This window comes from Mastomys coucha, unplaced genomic scaffold, assembly GCF_008632895.1.
Source record: "Mastomys coucha isolate ucsf_1 unplaced genomic scaffold, UCSF_Mcou_1 pScaffold5, whole genome shotgun sequence".
NCBI classification, from domain to species: domain Eukaryota; kingdom Metazoa; phylum Chordata; class Mammalia; order Rodentia; family Muridae; genus Mastomys; species Mastomys coucha.
In genome coordinates, this window is record NW_022196911.1 from 117,254,432 (window position 1) to 117,273,454 (window position 19,023).

Here is a 19,023-nt window from a genome sequence, read left to right on the forward strand (position 1 = left end):
CTCTCTGTAACCCTGGCTGGCCCGGAATTCACTTTGTAGACCAGGTTGGCTTCAAACTCACAGAGATCCTCCTGCCTCTGTCTCTACAGTGCTGGGATCAGACTCCACCCCTGTGGCTATGCTCCCCTGTGGCTATACTCTTGAATGTTCTAGGGAAGAGGACTTATCTCTTTCAGCTTCTGGCTGTCCACGTATTACATGGCTTGTGACTGCATCACTACAAGTTCTAGGGGCCTTGATCTTCAAATGGCCTGAAGACCCGAGTCACTGGGTTTAGGGTCCTCTGGTTAGTCTGGGGTGTCCTCATTTAATTTACTCTCTTAACCTACATTCATAAATACTTGTGACAAATAAGGTCATTTTCACGGGTTTTAGGGGAAAGAATAGTGATGTATCTTTTGGGGAGTACTGTGTCTAAGCCCACAGTGCAGGGTTTTGGCTGTTTGTGTAAATTCCTGGTAGGACAAAGGAATGGATAGAAAACTGTAAACGGATGGCCACCCTCAATGGCAGCTGGAGTTCTCCATGTCTGGGTCTCTGTGTCAGGGTGTTAGTACGAAGGGAGGAGCCCTCCACCAGGTCCTCAGGCCTGAGGCCATAGGAGGAATGCAGGTTTCTGGTTTACTTATAGCTTTTATTCTTGGAGACATGTTTTCACAATCTTGTCCTAACACAAGAGCCCACTCTCTTGGCCTTTCCCATGCTGTCTTCATCTGGGCTTTCTAGGAAGAAGTGTCTTGGAAGAGATGCCTGAATCGGGCCATTCCAGTCTCTTGAGAATCGCAGAACATGTGCTCTGAAAAGCCAAGCTATTCTACAATATCCTGCCATAAAACTTTGTGCCAGCTCTGTTCTGTAAGCCTGCCCATGGTCCACATCATGGCGTCTGATTGGAGCAATGACTATAATTTGAGCCAGTTTCTCTACAACACTGCATTAGCTCTGTGCTTGTCTCCCTTTCCATCTACTGACTGTAATTTGTTTAAGAACTGCTCCAGTTGCCCTGGCTGTAAACAGCGTGGCCTCCCCTCTCCACCCATTGCTCTCAGCTCTTAGGCCTGTTGTCCTGGTTCGAACTAGGCATTTTCTATGGTGGTTTGCTGTTTTTGAACCTATGTTGAGGGTTGGGATCAACAATGGCTGATCCCAGTCAACCGATGAGAACTAGCTGATGAGGTTGTCTTGTTTTCAGTTTCTTCCTCTTCCCCTTTCCTCTCCCTCTCCCTCTCCCCCTTCCTTCTCCCCTCTCCCCCTTTCCTCTCCCTCTCCCCCTCCTCCTTTCCTCTTCCTCTCCCCTCTCCCCTTTCCTCTTCCTCTCCCCTCCCCCTTTCCTCTCCCTCTTCTCCCTCCTCCTTTCCTCTTCCTCTCCCCTCTCTCCCTTTCTTCTCCCTCTCCCCCTCCCCCTTTCCTCTCCCTCTCCCTCCTCCCCCTTTCCTTCTCTTCCTTTTCTTTTGTGAGAACCTAGGTAGGCCTGGTTGGTCTGGAAGCATTGTTTAGACCAGGCTAGCTTTGACCTCACAGAGATCCTCCTGCCAGAACCTCCCGAGTATTGCAATTAAAGGGGTGTACTACTATACCCAGCTCATTGTCAGTTCTTCCAAACACCCCTGGGCTTTATTAGTTTATTGGACTGTAGGTCACAGTCCAGAAAACTGTTATTTCCAATAGTGTCTTGCATTTATAATGCTGGGCTAGTCACTTTGTATATTCAAAGTGGTTGGCCATAGACTGTATATTGAAAAACACAGATTTATCTGTCTAGTTCTGTAGTTTCCTGTTGTCCTCCCTTAGTCCTCAAGTGGCCCATGCATGTTTACTAAGGCATGCAGCTTTGTGTTTTCAGAGCCATGGGTGCAGCTGTTCTTAGACGTGTGAACTGTAGCAGCTCTAGTTCTCATTCCCAAAGAGTCTTGGACCTAAGGGTCAGTTGAGAAGGCTGTTGGGTGGAGACTGTGGCCCTTCCCCAGGGGATGGACTGAGGGAGCCCCTCTCCCTTCTCTTCCAAGGGGCAGGTATTGGCTTCCTGTTGGCCTATCGAGGGGATGTCAGGAGCCACCCATCAAGGTCCAAGTCTGCCATTGTGTGGCCTGAAGCATCATTCAGCTCTCTAGTCTAGGCTGAGCTGTCTGGAGGGGGCAGACATCTTGGAGGTGTTTCCTACAGGTGCTTGAGCCTTCACTGACTTCCAGATCTCTTGCTTCTTTGGTGCTTCTGAGAAGCCAGATGTTTAAAGCCCCTATAAGGCCTTGGAGCCTCCCTGCTCAGGATGCCAAGGAGGTTTCAGGCATGCCCTGTCCTCCAAAGGGGGGGGGGGGGCAGCATTGGTCTTTATTGCTTGGAAGGCACTGAGCTCTCTTTAGGCCTTCCTGCACACAAACCCCTCAGGACTTAAGCAGAGAGGTAATGGCTAATGTGACTGGTCTGGTCCCACTCTGAATGTCTGTAAGGATATTGGGCTGGGCTGCCCCAGAGGTTGTTTTGTAGGATCTGCCTCCTATGCTTGCTTCGTGCTCCTTTGGAGCAGTGGACAGGGTTGTGGGGATGGGATTTTTTGGGCTGGTGTATATTGCCTGAGTCTGAGCAACTTTGACAGTTGCAGTGATGGTGCAGAGCCTTTTACACTCACCTTGCTCTTGCCTGAGACAACTTTTTTTCTTTACATTTTATACATAAGTTATATATGGTACGTGTGTGCTAAGCATGCCTGTGGAGGTCAGAGGATACCTTGCTGGAGTAGTTTTTCTCTTGCACCATTATGTAGGGCTTTTCATGAGGCAAGGTTTTACAACAGCCAAGCTGGCCCCTATTCTTTATGTAATCAAGATGACCTTGAACTCCTCATACTTCTGTGTCTACATCCTAAGAACTGGGAATACAGGCATGGGCCACCATGCCAGGGTTATGCAATACTGGTGATTGAACACCAGTATTAGGTGTCATCACTCCTGTTAGGCAAGCACTCCACTAATCATGCTACATTCTTATGAGACAACTTACTGAGGGTCATTGGGCCAGTGTCTGCTGTCATACGTGTAGGTTCCACCCTTGCCTTTTGAAGTAGCTCATACTGTTCTGTTCCTGCTCGTATCCCTGCCAGCCTTGTGCCCATCTAAAGGTCCTGGTAGTCCAAGACTTTACCTCTTCAGGTCCTGACTTTCTGCTCTTACAGCCAGGTGGACAGCAGGCATGGGGCTGTGTCTTCAGGACATTTATGAGTGTATCTGTTCTGCAGGTTTCAGAGGACCGTGCTTGACCTCTCTCTCCAGTGGAGATTTGCCAACCTGCCTAACAATGCCAAGCTGGAGATGGTGCCTGTGTCCCGTAGCCGAGAGGGGCCTGAGAACATAGTAGGTGTCCAGTTGTGAATCACAGTGGTACTGTTTCTCTATGTCTGCTGGAGCTGTGGAGCATTGGATGGGACTTCAGTGGGCTGACTGGGAGATGTGTCCAAGTTTTGCCCATGGGCCTGAGAAGGGCTGGAGAGGTTGAAGCAAGTCCTGGGATCCTCTGCCTTCCGCAATCAAGCTAGAGCTGTATTTCTTGAATAACTCAGGACTGGGTGGGAGTGAAAACTTTTTTCCATTATGCAGGTTTTTTGGTTTTTTTTTTAAAGATTTATTTTATTTATCTTATGTGTATGTGTACACTGTAGCTGTACAGATGGTCATGAGCTACCATGTGTGTGGCTTCTGGGAATTGAACTCAGAGCCTCTGCCGGCCCCGCTTGCTCTGGCGTAATTTACTGTAACTGTCTTCAGATGCACCAGAAGAGGGTGTCAGATCTCATTACAGGTGGTTGTGAGCCACCCTGTGGTTGCTGGGATCCGAACTCAGGACCTTCAGTGCTCTTACCAGCTGAGCCATCTCACCAGCCCTTTTGTTTTTTTTTTTTTTTGGTTTTTCGAGACAGGGTTTCTCTGTGTAGCCCTGGCTGTCCTGGAACTCACTCTGTAGACCAGGCTGGCCTCGAACTCAGAAATCCTGGCCTCGAACTCAGAAATCCACCTGCCTCTGCCTCCCAAGTGCTGGGATTAAGGGTGTGCGCCACCACCGCCTGGAGTTTTTTTTTTTAAATTGTGTTATTTGTGATTTGGTTTTGGTGTGGTTTATTGGTAGCATTTCCCTACCAGCTAGATGTTTCTGGTCAGAGATCCTGAGTTGCTGTGTGGACATGGCTGACACTTGCTTCCCAGCCAGCCTTCCTAGAGTCCTTGCTATGGTTCAGCTGCAGCTTTGCCCACCAACTGATAGCATCTAGACCAGTGGGTATCCAGTGGGTCACGTTGTCCTTGGGGGTCGAGTGGCCCTTTTTCAGGGGTTGTATATCAGATATTTATGTTATGATTCATAACAGTAGCGAAATTACAGTTAGTAACAGTGGAATAGTGTTACGTTTGGGGTCCCCACAGCATGAGAAGCTGTGTTGGAGGGTCGCAGTGTTAGGGAGGCTGAGATCCTCCGCTGCTATAGGGTCAGAGAGCTTTCTCCACCTTGTAGGGGATCAGGAGGGCTTTCTCCACATTGAGTTGTAGCTCATGTTCCTTGTTGAAGATGTGGTTGTTAGTAATAAACAGAAGTTGGGAAAACACCAGGCATTAGTCTTCTGTGCTAGGTGATACATGACCCTGAAGTTGGTAACATCTTACTAAATGTTCATATCTCACGGGATTCTGGGGTTGGGACAGTCATCCTTGGTCTCTCAGAGAGAGGTATACTGGTGCTGTCTGCAGCCTATGGATAGTAGAACGGGAGCATTTCCATGATGGCTCACTCACATGCAGCCTGCATAAAGGTGTTTATGAGCTTGATGGTACCGCACTCTTGGGGAGCCCCCTTGGCATCACACCCCTCCTTAGTCCTGTCTCCCCAGGAGATAGGGAGGTCTGGCCCTGCTTGGATAGTGCTGCTCTTCCTAATTAGGCATTCCCTCCAGGTTCGAATCGCATTACAGCTGGATGATGGCTCCAGGCTGCAGGACACTTTCTGTTCCCGACAGACCCTCTGGGAGCTTCTCAGCCATTTTGCACAGACCAGGTGAGCATTGGTGGGCAGCTCCCAGGCTCTTTCCTGCTCCCTCCTGACAGAGGTCTGAGACCTTTACTGTGCCCTGGCCAGGGCCCTGGCTCTTTGGCTTTTGCAGTCCTGACTGAGAAGACTGACTGGAGATGGGAGGCATTGGCAGCTCAACCTCCTGGCCTGCTGGCCTGCAAGAAGAGCAAGGCCATGCCTCCATTTTGGGGACCCAAAAGATCTGAGGACTGATGATGAGCTGCAACAGGAGATGAGACGTAGGCTGTATCTCCCCATGTCTGTGTAAGATCTATGTTTGGGTACCCTTGATTAGAGTGAGCAAAGGGCTCTTAACTCCCGAGTGCTATGACATTGCTTTATACGAATGAAGTTTTCCTGCTATTGGTTCTGTTAGTTCTCATTGATTAATTCTTTAAATGTGATTCTGAAGTGTGTACAATAGTATTTCTTTAAGTTCTCCTGTAGGTGGAAGTCTGTCTACTTTTTTTGGTTTTGTTTTTTGTTTTTTGAGACAGGGTCTCTCTGTGTAGTCCTGGCTGTCCTTGGAACTCTATCTGTAGATCATGCTGGCCTTGAACTCAGAAATCTGTGTGCCTTTGTTTCTCAAGTGTTGTGATTAAAGGTGTCCACCAACACAACCAAGATCTTAGCAAACAGAATAGAAGGAGTAGTGTTTTCTCTGTCTGAAATGGATTTAAGAATGAGTCGAGGGGCAGTGGTGGCGCATGCCTTTAGTCTCAGCACTCAGAAGGCAGAGGCAGTCAGATTTCTGAGATTGAGGCCACCCTGGTCTACATACACGCAGGCAAACACCAATGCACATAAACTAAAAATAAGTTATTACAAAGAAAAAAAGTGAATTTAGGCCTGGTGTTAGCAGCTGTGTAAATATTAGGCCCCTGCGATGGCCAGGGAGAGTGTTGGTCAAGAACCCTAGGACTTGCTGTATCCTTTGAGAGCTGGTGAGATCATAAACATAACTGGTTAGAAGGGATCATATAGGCTGTACCAGGGTATGGTTCAGTAGGGAACACTTGTCAAGTGTGTATAAGGCCCTAGTTTGACATGCACATGCGCGCGCGCACACACACACACACACATACACACACGTACACTGCATCCTTCTGCCGGACATGGCTTATGCCCAAAATTCAGGACACAAAGTTTGTGAGTTTGAGGCCAGACTGGTCTACACAGTTGAGTTACAGACCAACTTAAGCTATATAGCATAACCTTGTCTGCAAAAACAAGGGAGGAAGGAAGGAAGGCAGGTAGGCAGGGTGGCTGACTGGCCAGTAGGGTGGTGGGTACAGTGAGAAGAGTTGTTGGAGTGTGGGAACACAGCAGCAGTTTGGGCTAAGTCAGTATCAGGCTTGTACCTCAACTGCAAGTATCAGTGACCTGGCCAGAGCACTGCTGCAGCTACATGGGCTCCTCCTCATGGTGGATGTGGGTATTGACTGACGGAGGCCGCAAGGCTGGGATTTGCGGCAGGCCTGGGCTCTAGCTTGGCACGTTGCTTCTGGCCGATGTGGGGCTGCTTAAGGTTGAGTTCTTTGGGGACAGAGTCTCCATATTCTTGGAGGGCAGAGAGCAGGTTGCACAGGGTCAGTTGGGTTCTTCAGCCTTCTGTGCCAGGTCACTCACTACAAAGCAGATCCAGAGAACAGAGACTCCAGACTTTGCCCAGCTGAGTAGAACTTTGCAGAGCTGAAGACTAAGTGACCCTGACTGAGAGACTTGTCTAGTTCCAGCAGCAGGCAGAAGACCTTTATCGAGGGATGTTGTAAAATATACAGTCTGGGGACAGAAAGGCTGCTGCTGCTTTCATGGGGGAGGGCAGACCTAGATCCTGTGGGGATAGAGCAGTGCCTTCAAGGTCTACTTGTGCTAGAATTCTCTCTCTTCCCAGGGTGTCATGGAAGAATGAGGATAGAACAGACAACCCTGGATGTGAAAGGTCTGCATCTCCAAGGAAGGAGCCAACAGACTTCATGCTAGGGTGCTGGGCAGCTTTCTTCAAGGGCCATCAGGGGTGGTACAGATAAATAAATGTCTATAGGGAAAATGTCAGGAAAGATGTAAGGCTCAGAGAAGATGCCTCAGAGCCAAAGTGCTGTTTCTAGGAGTCCCCCTGGCTCACTGCAAGATCAAGACACCAAACATGTCTTCCATGTTGTGTCTGTCATCACAGGAGAATGAAGATGAAATGGCCCAGAGTGTCTTGTAATGTCTCCTGGGGAGGGGCTGAAGAACTAGAAGAGGTGGGGAAGCACTGGTGTGTATGTCTCAGGATGTGTGACTCTTACTGTGAAGTGAGGTTGAAGACACAGTAATAGCATGATCCAGGATACTGTGCAGCCCTGAGCTCAGTGCCTCTGGGCCCATGATAGTGGACATATCTGCCCATGGATATTACAGATACTTTTTAAACATGGGAATATTGGATATAGAGTGATTTAAACCTGCCTATCATTGTACTGGGGATTGAACCTAGGGCTTTGTGCATGCTAGGCATGTGTTCTACCACTGAGTTATATATATATATATATATATATATATATCCTTAGCCTATTTTTTCCTTCTTTTACTCAGTGTGTGTATGTATACACCTTGTACTTGTCAATTCAGGAAGATTGGCTGTGTAGTAAGCCCCAGGGAGCCTTCTGTCTCTGTGTCCTGGCACTGGTATTACAGTTCTGTGTCACTATGCCCCGCTTTTGATGTGACATCTGGGGTATTGGACTTAGATCTTTGTGTTTATATGGCTAACATTTTCTTGTCTAAGCCATTTCATTGCCCACTCTTTTTACCTTTTTTCTTTTTGTTTTTTTGTTTTTTGCTTTTTGTTTTTTTTTTGTTTTGTTTTGGTTTTTTTTGGATTTTTTGAGACAGGGTTTCTCTGTGTAGCCCTGGCTGTCCTGGAACTCACTCTGTAGACCAGGCTGGCCACGAACTCAGAAATCTGCCTGCCTCTGCCTCCCAAGTGCTGGGATTAAAGGCGTGCGCCACCATTGGCTGACCCTCTTTTTACCTTTTAAGACAGGGTTTCATTTATGTGTCCAGGCTGCCCTTGGACTTTCTCTGCAGCCCAGGCAGGCCTTGAATGCAGAGGCTTCCTGTCTCAGTCTCCTGAAGGCTTGGATGGCATGCTGTCAGGTCTTCCTCTTTTGATTATGATTATCATAAATATTTTCCTGAAGTCCTCATAGTGTTCCTTCCCGCATATTGCCTTCTGTTGAGTTATGGGATAGTCTCCATTTGTTCCTGTGCTGACAGGCCCTGCTCCTCATTGTGTGGCCTGGTGTAGCCAGAGCTAGAGTGGACAGCTCAGCTACCTGCAGTTCTTCCCTCAGGATAAATTCAGAGGTAGACTCAGTGGATCAAGAGGTGAGACATCATGAATTCCAGCTCTGAACTTTCATACCTGAGCTGGTGCCCACTTATGCCCCCGAGTGGATGCATTTTTAGTCTCACAATGAGGGGTGGGGACTCTCTAGTAGGGATAACAGTCTCATCAGGGGAAACATGAAGGATAAGCAGGTTCCAAGTCGTGAGCCCAGGGCTTTATGTATTCTTAATTTCTGCCAAATGGTACATGCAGGAAGCTGGTCACCTCCTTGATGCTTCTTGGAAGATGGAAGAATCAAAGAACTCTTGTGAATGCTGTGCCTTTGGGGATGCTAGAGATCGGGCATTGAGGCACATGGACCACGAAAGGGTTCTGTTGAGGTCGTCATATTTATGTAAAGCATGCTTTGTGTATATGTGTTTGGGAGGCACTGGGTGTTTTTCTGGCCTGATCCAACCCTATCCAGACTACTGGGAATGCCTTGTAGGCCACCTGTGCTGGTCATGGACATAACTCAGGACTTTCTAGTAAATGTGTTAATGAAAAAGTAAAAAGAAGTGTAGTTAACTTTATTGATAAGTTTATCTAAAACATCATTGTCATTTATGGTATGAGGGTTTTGAAGATTGATTTATTTTGTTTTGTTTTGTTTTGTTTTGAGATGGGGTTTCTGCTGGGCAGTGGTGGTGCATGCCTTTAATCCCAGCCCTCGGGAGGCAGAGGCAGGCGGATTTCTGAGTTCGAGGCCAGCCTGGTCTACAGGGTGAGTTCCAGGACAGCCAGGGCTACACAAAGAAAACCCTGTCTCGAAAAACTAAAAAAAAAAAAGAAAGAAAGAAAGAAAGAGTGGGGGGGAGAGAGAGAGAGATGGGGTTTCTCTCTGTGTAGCCTGATTGATTGATTTTTGTTTGTTTGTTTTTGTTTTTTGGAACAGGGTTTCTCTGTGAAGCCCTGGCTGTCCTAGAGCTCATTCTTGTAGGTCAGGCTTTGAACTTGGGGATCTACTTGTCTCCATCTGCCTTTGCCTCCTGAGGGCTGGGATTAAGGGCATGCACCACCATATCTGGCTTGAAGATTTATTTATTTCTTGTTTTCATGCTTCTCTGCATATATGTATGTGCACATGTGCTTTGTACCCATAAAGGCCAGAAGAGGGAGTCAGCTCCCTTGGAACTGGAGCTAACAGATGCTTGTGAGCCACCAGGTGGGTGCTGGAAATCAAAGCCGGTTCCTCTGCAGGAGTAACACGTGCACTTTTTTAACTGCTGAGCCATCTCTCCATACCATGTATGACAGTTTTGAATTTGGAGAGTCTCCTTTGGAGCTTGGGCCATCTCTAGTTGTCTCAGGGACTGGCTAGGCCTTCTGTCTACTTCTCTGGTATCAGGAAAGTAGGGGCTGCTAGCTTTGAGCTGCTCCGTGGTCCCATACCCTGATGGCTGGACTTATGCTCTTTCTTTATGGTCATATGATGGAGGACCTCTTCAGTGGTTAAGCAAGACACAAATGGAAATAACAGTGTCCAAAGACCATAGAAGTGGAGATGAAGAATGTGTGGTGAGAGACAGGGACTCTGGGGCTTTGTAGTGTTACCAACGCCTCCTGCTATGAGTCAGAATTTACCACATGTCCGGAGGTCCTGTGGCTATCCACACAGCCCACATGGGTGTGTAGTCAGTAGGGCCTGTCCGGCAGGCTACATCAGGCAAATGGCCACCAGGAAGTATTGAGTAAGACAGAGATGAGATGGGGTGTGAGGAGCTGGGAGGGCGTGAACTGAAGTATGTGCTTTGGGACACCCAAAGCCTGTGTGGGTCATTGTCAACTTGGGAACATGGTGCCAGGCAGGATTCAGGTCTCTGCCCCCAGGCTGCTCTCTGAAGTCTGTTTGGGAACAGTGTGGGTTCTTGCTTTCTTCTTTGTTTCTTTGTAAAATGTCAAGTTCATGAACTCATTGAAAAGGAGACTTGCCCTCAGAGGTGCCAACTGTGTACGCTGGATGCTCCTAGGACCCTACTGGTTTCATTTGGCCTGTCCTAAGATGTGCCCCTTTCTTGACTGGGTCCTCTTCCTCTGCACCTGCACCTGTTTCCAACCTGGTTGCTGTATGCCCCAAGCCCTTCCTCTGCTATTCCTAACTCTTGAGTGGCTAACTGCAACCCTCAGGAGAGCTGGGTGATTCTTGGGGTTAGCAGGGTAGTACAGGTCATAGAGAAGACTGTGGGTGAGGATAGCACTCCTGGGGGCTGAGATCAAGCCTATGGCCGTACTCAGGGTAGGTTTGTGTACCCAGTGGTTCCAGCTCAGTTCCTGATTATAATTATTTGTGTAAGTCCAGAGGCTTCCTTCCTTGGACTTGTGTAGGCTCAGTTGTCTGGGCTTCTTTGTTACCTCTAGACAGAACCTGGACACATGGAACTCCATTGTCACCAAGCAGTGGGCACTGGCTTCTAGTCCTCTCAGGACATGGCTTCATCCTCAGAGGACATCGAAACCAGGAGAAGTCTGACTGTCTCTAGTCACAGATCTGGTATTTTGCTGGTCTTGCCTGTGTGGGTCATTGTTGACTTGGGAACATGGTGCCAGGCTTTTCTTGGCAGCACTTGTGTTAGTCCCAGTCCTGTGTGTCAAGTCTGAACAGGTGACATATACAAAGGCTGGAGACAGTGCTTGTCCTCAGTATACAGTGCCCCTGTCCTCATAAGGATTTGAGCCCCAAATGTCCAGATTATCCACTCCTAAGGGGATGGTGAACTTTGTGGTGAGTGAGGCATGCATCTGAAGGGACATTAGTGACATCTGTGTCCTGCTCAGCCACACTGACCCCCACAAGGGAAGGTTTGCTGGTCTTGGATACCACTAGCACACTTTCTCTCTCCTGTGGGTGAGCAGACTCCATAGAAGCCATTAACCACCACCTGGAGGTGCATTTCCAGTTCTGGAGCTTGATATCCTGCGGCTCAGTCTTGCCTGGGGGAAGGAGGAGGCTCTGAGAGTCTGTGTGGGTGTGATGGCAGCCCACTGGTACATGAGGTCTTGAGTCCCATCACTAGGACTGGCAGTTCTGCTTGCTAGGCAGGGGTGGCAGATCTGGAAGCTATTTTGGCTGCCCCTTCCTGGGCCTGTGGCCACATGGCATGTTTATACACTGTTCCTCTCAGATGCTGCATGAGGGAATTTGATCCGCCTGCTTGCTCTGGAGAAGCTGCACATCAAAGCTGGTCACTGTCTAATAATTTGATGTGGGGCTCTGTCCTTATTATAATTTGTTATCCTATAATGCCCCAAGCAAGGGCTTGTGGACAGGGCACTGCATTGGCCATTCCCTTGTGCTGGTTCAGGCAGCCCTGAGTCAGGTGGCCTGGCAGCATGACTCTCTTGTAGAAGTGTGTTACACGTCTGCTATCTGGGAGGCAGAGCCCCTCAGTGTTCTTGTCATCCTTCCTAGAATGTACCCTTTTTCCCTTGGGTACAGTAAGGGCAGTTCCAGGACACAGTTGCACAATGACTTGTGTGAATGGCGCTCTATGGTTCTGCCTGGCCTTTCATGGAGAGTATACCAGCTGAGGACCTCATAGATCCCATGGAGCTAGAAGCCTGTCTTACAGGTTGGGCTTTGTGGTTTCCTTAAGCTCTATTTTGCTGTCCTGACAAGGCCTCTGGGAGCAAGTGAAGCTGGAGTGCTGGCTCTGTCAGGAATGTGTTCAGAAGTGGGGAACTTATAAGAGCAAAAGTGTAGAATACCATAGGAGAATGTGCTCTGCACACAGGCCACAGAGGCCTGATGATAGATTTGGACATAAGTGCTCATCTGTTCTTGAGTTGTCTGTGCCATGGAGCTGTGGGCTCCAGCCCACTCAGGCCTTCTCTAGTAGACTTACTTCATGTCACCAGTGCCAGGGTCACTCCTGTGGACACTTACCCATTGGAGCTGTGCTTCGCACACGTGTGCCCCACAGGCACCTTGAGCACTTGGGGTTGATCACGGTGCATGTCTCATGTCTAAGTGATCCTTGGATACTGGATTCTAGCTCTCCCTGGCCTGCCCTGTCCAAGTTCAACACTTACCTATTCCTTGTATCCTGACTCCTGGCCACCGGCTCAGTTCCTGCCCTGACAGACTCTGCCTTTCTGTCTGGGCCATAATGATCACAAGGCCTGGCTGGGTCTTCTCCTTTGCCTAGTCCTTGCTCATGGGCTCAACTCTTTTCCTTTGGAGAACAGCTGACTGGGGCATGTTTGCACTAAGGTCGGAGATGGGGGTCTCTGTGTTAGGAAATGTAGGCACTCACTTCCACTCAGTCCACCAGCAGAGGAAATGGTTCAGGGCCAGCCAGTCATCTGGCCCCCATTAGTCACCTCATATGTCAGCAAAAGGTAGGCTATTTGTGTGTGTCGGGGTGGGGGTAGGTCACTATGTGACTTACTGTGCTTAACGTCTACCAGTGCCGACCGGGTGCTCCTTGGGGCTTCTGTGTGGAGAGGGACAGATGCTTAGCCCAAAGTGACATTGTTTGAAAGGTGGGTGAGGATGATGGAGAACAGAAAACAGGGAGCGGAGGCACCTCCGTGTGTTTATCATCTGTCTGTGGGGCTTCCCTTTGTTTTCTTGCTCTCTGCCTCAGTGGATCTCAGTGCTTTCTAGGACTGCCATCCAGGATGGGGAGACAGATCTCTTATCCTGTTTTGAGTAACCATCACCTTAAAAAGCTTAGAACCCTGTGGACATCTGGTTATGCTTCCCAAGGGGGCACTACTCTTTTTGTGTCCAGGGACAAAAGGGACACTTGTCCTTTGGGGCACTGGGTCAAGTACCAGCTGCAGACCATTTCTTCAAGCTGCCTGTGGGTCAAGAACTGATGTCTGTCACTCTTCTAGGAGATTGCTACCCTCCCTCAGACTTGCTGCCCACCTTGGGTCTGGGTAAGAGAACAGCTCATAGTGTTGCTTTTGACCTTGAGAGCCTAGGCTGTGTAGAGTCTGCTGAGTGGGTTTGTGTCCTGAGCTGGGCTTGGGTGTCACTTCTTAGAGGCAGTTCAAGATAAAGGGCTAAACCCAGGATCTTGACTGCTTGAGGTGATGTTGGCAATGTGCAGCATGGGGATAGGGCTGCTTATCCCCTTCGGGTCTCATGCTGTGCAATGGCCCTCTGGCTGAAGTGGGTAGGAGGAATTTATCCCTGGCCATGTCTGATGGCTGAGGCCCTTTTTGGGGCTCCATGCAGCCCTTGATTGCATCTTTTGACAGTTATGGAGTATATAGGAGGTAATCAGGAAGGCTGGGCCCTGAGCCTGGATCCCTGGCATTTCCATGGTGCTGGGCTAGGGGCCCTGGGGTTTCTGCTGTCTCGTACTGTGGTAGCTCCTGATGCTTTCCTTCTTTTCTTCTCAGAGAGCGCCTGCAGCAACTGGGTGAGAAGAGCCCTGTCTGCGTATACATGAGGGATGAGGTAGGTGTTGGCCGCCAGACTCCCCTACTATACTTCAGCAGCCCAGCCCACTTTCCAACCTGGAAACTTCACTGCCTTGAGTCTTCAAAGCAATGGCAGGAGCTCCAGCTCCTGAAAGCATTATGTGTTCTATGGAAAAAAGCGGAACAGCCGGCTCCACTGGAAGCCGACCACGGCCGCCCGGGCTGCTCCTGAAACCTCCCTCAGTGCCCTGTTTGTTTTTTCAGCTTCTCTCAAAGCTGGAGAGTCACAAAAGTGGTTTCATTTTAGTAAATATTTGCTTTGCTCTGTGTTTTGATCTTTTTCAAAACTGAGTGCAGCATGGCGCAGGCAAAGCTGGCAGTGAGGCTGGGCTGGCCCGCCTGCCCCGCCCGCCACCACGAGGACCCTCCTAGCCCTGGGTCCCCTGACCTCACAGGGGCTTTTTGTTTCTCCCCTGGCCCAGTGCCTTGTCCGGTTTAGGCAGAGGCATGCTGTTTCTGCAGGTCCCCAGGAAAGTCCTGGGGTGGGACAGGACTTTCTCTGTTACCCCCATTTGAGATTCCTCAATCCATGCTGTGAGGGGATGTAGGAAGCTCCACTGACCACATTCTTCCTGCGAAGAGATGGACCACAAGACCACAGAGACCCCAGCCTGATCATCCTGCTTGGCTACAGATTCTAGGTCTCGGGCTGTATATGATTGTCTGCCCTTGAGGGTAGCTCCTCAGAGGCCCAGCTTTGGTCCAGTGTGAAGTAGCTAAGGCTGGAGATGGTAACACAGATGTGTGGCCACAGATAGTATACTGAGAAGGTTTTGTCACCCTGCACAGGACAGAACAGAAGAGCCCATGAGACAGTGCATTCTGATCTGGGAACTCTTACAGAAGAGTGGGTACCACTATTTTGTTTTCAGTCTACCTGACAGGGTGGACTCTGTCTGTGGCCTAGTAGATACCTGTGTGGTACTGAGAAGAACCTGATGCAGGGACCTATCTGTCTGGACTCTGGCATCTAGAGCCCTTGGGCTCAAGTTGCCTGCTGACTCTTGCCCATTGTTCTAGAGGGCCGTGAGGATGACTGGACTGTGGTGGCTTGGAGTTATGACAGCTGTAAGGATGTAGAAAGAGGTGTAGGTACTGGAGAGGCACAGTGGAGATGCTGGCCAGCAGTGGCTCTGGAGCCCCTGCTCAGGAAGTTATGGGAGTTTGGGGTTTGCAGTCTGCCTTCCTTGTTCCCAAGATGTTCCTAAGAGACCCCCAGTCTCCTGACTAAGCAAGGCTAGAGGCTGAGCGCAGGACTCTTGGGTTCTGGGCATCCTTAGTCTGGCCTCTCCAGATGTAGTGGGCTGAGTGCCCAGCTGAGGAGACCAGACCAGGTCAGGAGACAGATGGTTAGTGGGTTCTCATCAGTTGCAGACCAGTTGCATACTTGTCCTCATAGAATACTCGACTTTTAGGGACAGCTAAGGTGTGTGAAAAGAGGATCTCTGGTGGGCCTTGACTTGGGAGATTTTACCAACCAGGGCTCCAGTAGGTAGAGGGAGTTGTTCCAGGCTGAAGATCCAGGCAGGGCCTCCATGTCCTCTGTTTTTCTGCAGGTGACTGGTAGAGCTGCCTTGCAGAGTACAACGCTTCAGTCACTGGGCCTGACAGGTGGTAGTGCCACAATCAGGTAGGGACTGTCAGAGTCTCTAGGCTCTCGAATCTGTTCAGTTAAAGGGGGTGGAGGAGCAAGGTATGGCACATGTCTGCAACCCTAGAACTTCAGAGCCTGAGGTGGCAGCTGGGGCAGGTGCATAGAAAAGGTCCCTGGGGTTGGGGATGTAGGTGGTGGTGCCCTCACAGTGATTGGCCTGGGATTGGAGATCGTAGGTGGTGCTGCCCTCACCGTGATTGGTGACTATGCCTTCAAGAACCCCTCCTTCCAGTCATTTCTTCATCTCTCCTCTATAGAGAGAAGACATGGACTTAAGAAGGGACCCTGAAGGAGTGAAGGGTCAACCTGTGGTGTTAGCCTCACTTTTGTGCTCTCCCTCCCCAGGTTTGTCATAAAGCAGTGTGATAGTACCAGCAAACAGGAGTCCATAGCCTCCAGGAGCAAGGCCCCGGGAAGTCCAGTCTCCTCCATGTCTGCCGACCAGGCACCCAGTAGCCCATTGCTTCCTTTGAACTCTGGGGAGTTCAGCAGGGGAGATCTAAACCATCAGGGTGATGCAAGCACCTCAGGGACCTGCCTTGAAGGTGGCCCAAAACCAGCGGATGCTCAAACACAACAAAGCACAAAGGAGTCTGCATCGGCCCCATTTGTTCCCTTCTCTGGTGGGGGCCAGCGGCTGGGGGGCCCGTCTGTACCCTTGAGACCTCTAACATCACCTTCAGCCAAGTCACCCAAGTCTTTCTCTGGCCCTGGGGGCCCTTCTAAGCCCAAGAAGTCAAAGCCTGGCGAGGAGCCGCAGCAGGAGCCTGAACCGGTAAGGCATATGCTGAGCCCCAGGGACCAAGATGGAGCCCTGTTTGGCAATGCTGACTATGATATCCGCAGGTGGTGGGCACCTCCTGGGAAAAGACTTGTTCTGTCTGAGATTTCCACTTAAGCATGTGGAAATATGAACTGCCCAGATCACCACTGGCATGTTTATGCTACCTATAATAGTCTACATGGGGTTTTCAGCCTGGCCTACTCCCATAGGGAGACTAAGGACAGCAGCTGTCTACCTCGAGCCTGGTTGGGAGGTTTTGATAGTGTGAAAGTGGTTCTAAGCATTGATTGTCCATGCCAGGCAGCCTTCCTGTCATCTTCTTGTCACTGGGCAGTGGATTTGAGGCCTAGATGGAGATTGTGTAAGAAAGACAGTGACTTTGTCTGTGGGTCAGGATCTCCCTGACTTCATTGGAGGTTTAAGTGGGACCTGAGCTGTAGGGATGTCTTTGGTGTGCAAAGTGCTGCAATTCATCTCAGTTCTGGGGAGAGAGCAGCTGGTGTTCCTAATCCCTCAGGAAATGGCCCACCCTGTGGTCCCTGGTCCAGCATGACCTGTGCTGTGTTAGTTTTTCTCGTGTGGTTGGTTTTTTTGAGGGCTCATCACTGTGTACCTGTTGTTGTGTGTTCCCATTGCAGTGCACACCCATTTAAACAGTTTGCAAAATAGTTCTTTATTCTTTTCCTGTTTTTTTTTGTCTTGTTCTGTTTTTGTTTGTTTGTTTGTTTCTTTGAGACAGGGTCTTATTGTGTAGTCCAGGCTGGCCTTGAACACACAGAGATCTCTGTTTGATTCTTCCTCCTGAGTGCTAAAATTAAAGGTGTGCCCCACCATTCCTGGCATAGCTTTGTCTTAATTCTGGATCTGTCTGAGCTGCAGTTGTTGTCACCCTGATCCCATTTGCCTCTGAGTCTCCCCCTACCTTCCTGGTAATAACTTATCCCTGCCTCCACTCAACGATAGAAAGGTACTTTTATTTTGGATCACTCTTTATGGTCAGTTGATGGGCCAGGGCATGGCCTTGTGAGCACCTTTTCCAACCCTAGGTGGCACTCCAGCAGGAGACTCAGGGGGACATGGTGTGGCCACTGTTGGGTACCATGGGTGTTCCCATCTGTACACATTTCTGGGTTCCAGGTGAGGCATTTGCTTGCCTCAGAGCCTCTGAGCAGCACGAGTACCCTATATGAATAATTTCACTGAGGATTTCTCAGGAAACATGGGAAGCTCCTGGACCGTCAGCTCTGTTCCTTCATGAGTTCCTTCATGTTCCTGGGAAGAGCCCCAGTCTTCCAGAGTCCAGCCAAGTAGGACTTGATTCAGCAGGACCTGTGGTTTCTAGCCTAAGGCTGGAGAGGGTCTTTCTCTGGCTAGCACATTCCCTGAAGTTAGCTCTGGGGCAGGTTGTAAGGTGACCTCGGAGCCCTGAGGCTGGTGTCTTAAAGGAAGGCAGCTATTCGGGAAGGAGGATTATTTATTTATTTTCCTTAAAATGTTAAAAGTTATTATTATTTTTGTTTTAAAGACAAGGTGGTACTGTGCAGCCTTGGCTAATATGGAATTGGCTCTGGAGATCCAGCTGGCCACTTCCCTCATAGAGATCTCTCTCCCAGTCTCTGCCTCTTGAGAATCAGGATTAATGGTACTGCCACCACACCTAGCTATTTTAACATTTTCATGTGTGTGCATGTATATATGTATGTTTTACAAGTGTATAGCACATGTGTGCATGGTGTGGGTATGGGAATGTAGTGCACATGTGAACACAGCATGGAAGCCTGAGGCTGATGTCAGGAGTCACCCTTGGTTAACTTTTCACCTTATTCATTGAGGCACGGTCGGTCTCTCAATCAAATTAGAGTTCACCTGCGTGGCTAATCTTGTTAACTAGGTTGCTCTGCGGATCCCTTGTCTCTGCCTTTGGAGGCTGGAATTATAGGTGGGCTCTCATGCACACATCTTGCTCCTCTTGCCCCCCAAGACAGGGTATCTGTGTAGCCCTGGAACTCACTCTGTAGACCAGGCTGGCCTTGAATTCATAGAGATCTGCCTGCCTCTGGCTTCCAAGTTCTGGAATTAAAGGCATGTGCCAAGCCGAGCAGTGGTGGTGTACACTTTTAATCCCATCACTTGGGAGGCAGAGGCAGGCAGATTTCTGAGTTCAAGGCCAGAGGTCAGCCAAGTCTACAAAGTGAGTTTCAGGACAGCCAGGGCTACACAGAGAAAACCCTGTGTTGAAAAAACAAAAACAAGGGGCTGGCAAGATGGCTCAGTGGGTAAGAGCACCGACTGCTCTTCCGAAGGTCCTGAGTTAGGATCCCAGCAACCACATGGTGGCTCACAACCACCTGTAATGAGATCTGACGCCCTCTTCTGGAGCGCCTGAAGACAGCTACAGTGTATTACGCCGGAGTGAGCAGGGCATGAGGAAGCGGGCTGGAGCAAGCAGACCCAGAGCGAGTGGGCCATCCTGAGTTCAATTCCCACAAGCCACATGATGGCGCCTGGTCATCTGTACAGCTATAGTGTACCCATACACATAAAATAAATAAATAAATAAATAAAAGAAGGAAAGAAAAAACAAAAACAAAACAAAAACAAAACAAAACAAAACAAAAAAAGGCCTGTGGGTTTGGGGACCTGAGATGCCATCCTCATGCTTGCTGAGGTTCCGTAGCCACTGAGGCATCTCCTTAGCTCCTTGTTTTTTTTTTTTTTTTTTTTTTTTTT

The 19,023-nt window shown here is 49.3% G+C and overlaps 1 protein-coding gene across 4 annotated transcripts in view; it reads left to right on the plus strand.

Moving 5' to 3' along the window:
• The window catches only part of Aspscr1 (ASPSCR1 tether for SLC2A4, UBX domain containing), a 38,668-nt gene that overhangs the window by 1,401 nt on the left and 18,244 nt on the right, over positions 1-19,023 (plus strand). The window contains exons 3-8 of one of the 4 annotated variants that reach the window (XM_031352326.1): positions 3,233-3,347; positions 4,934-5,034; positions 13,262-13,306; positions 13,775-13,832; positions 15,412-15,485; positions 15,855-16,284. In XM_031352326.1, the coding sequence (XP_031208186.1) occupies positions 3,233-3,347; positions 4,934-5,034; positions 13,262-13,306; positions 13,775-13,832; positions 15,412-15,485; positions 15,855-16,284 (823 nt within the window). Of the gene's footprint in view, positions 1-3,232; positions 3,348-4,933; positions 5,035-6,845; positions 7,034-13,261; positions 13,307-13,774; positions 13,833-15,411; positions 15,486-15,854; positions 16,285-19,023 lie in introns of those variants that run through there. The other 3 variants (XM_031352327.1, XM_031352328.1, XM_031352329.1) reach the window with 3 other exon arrangements.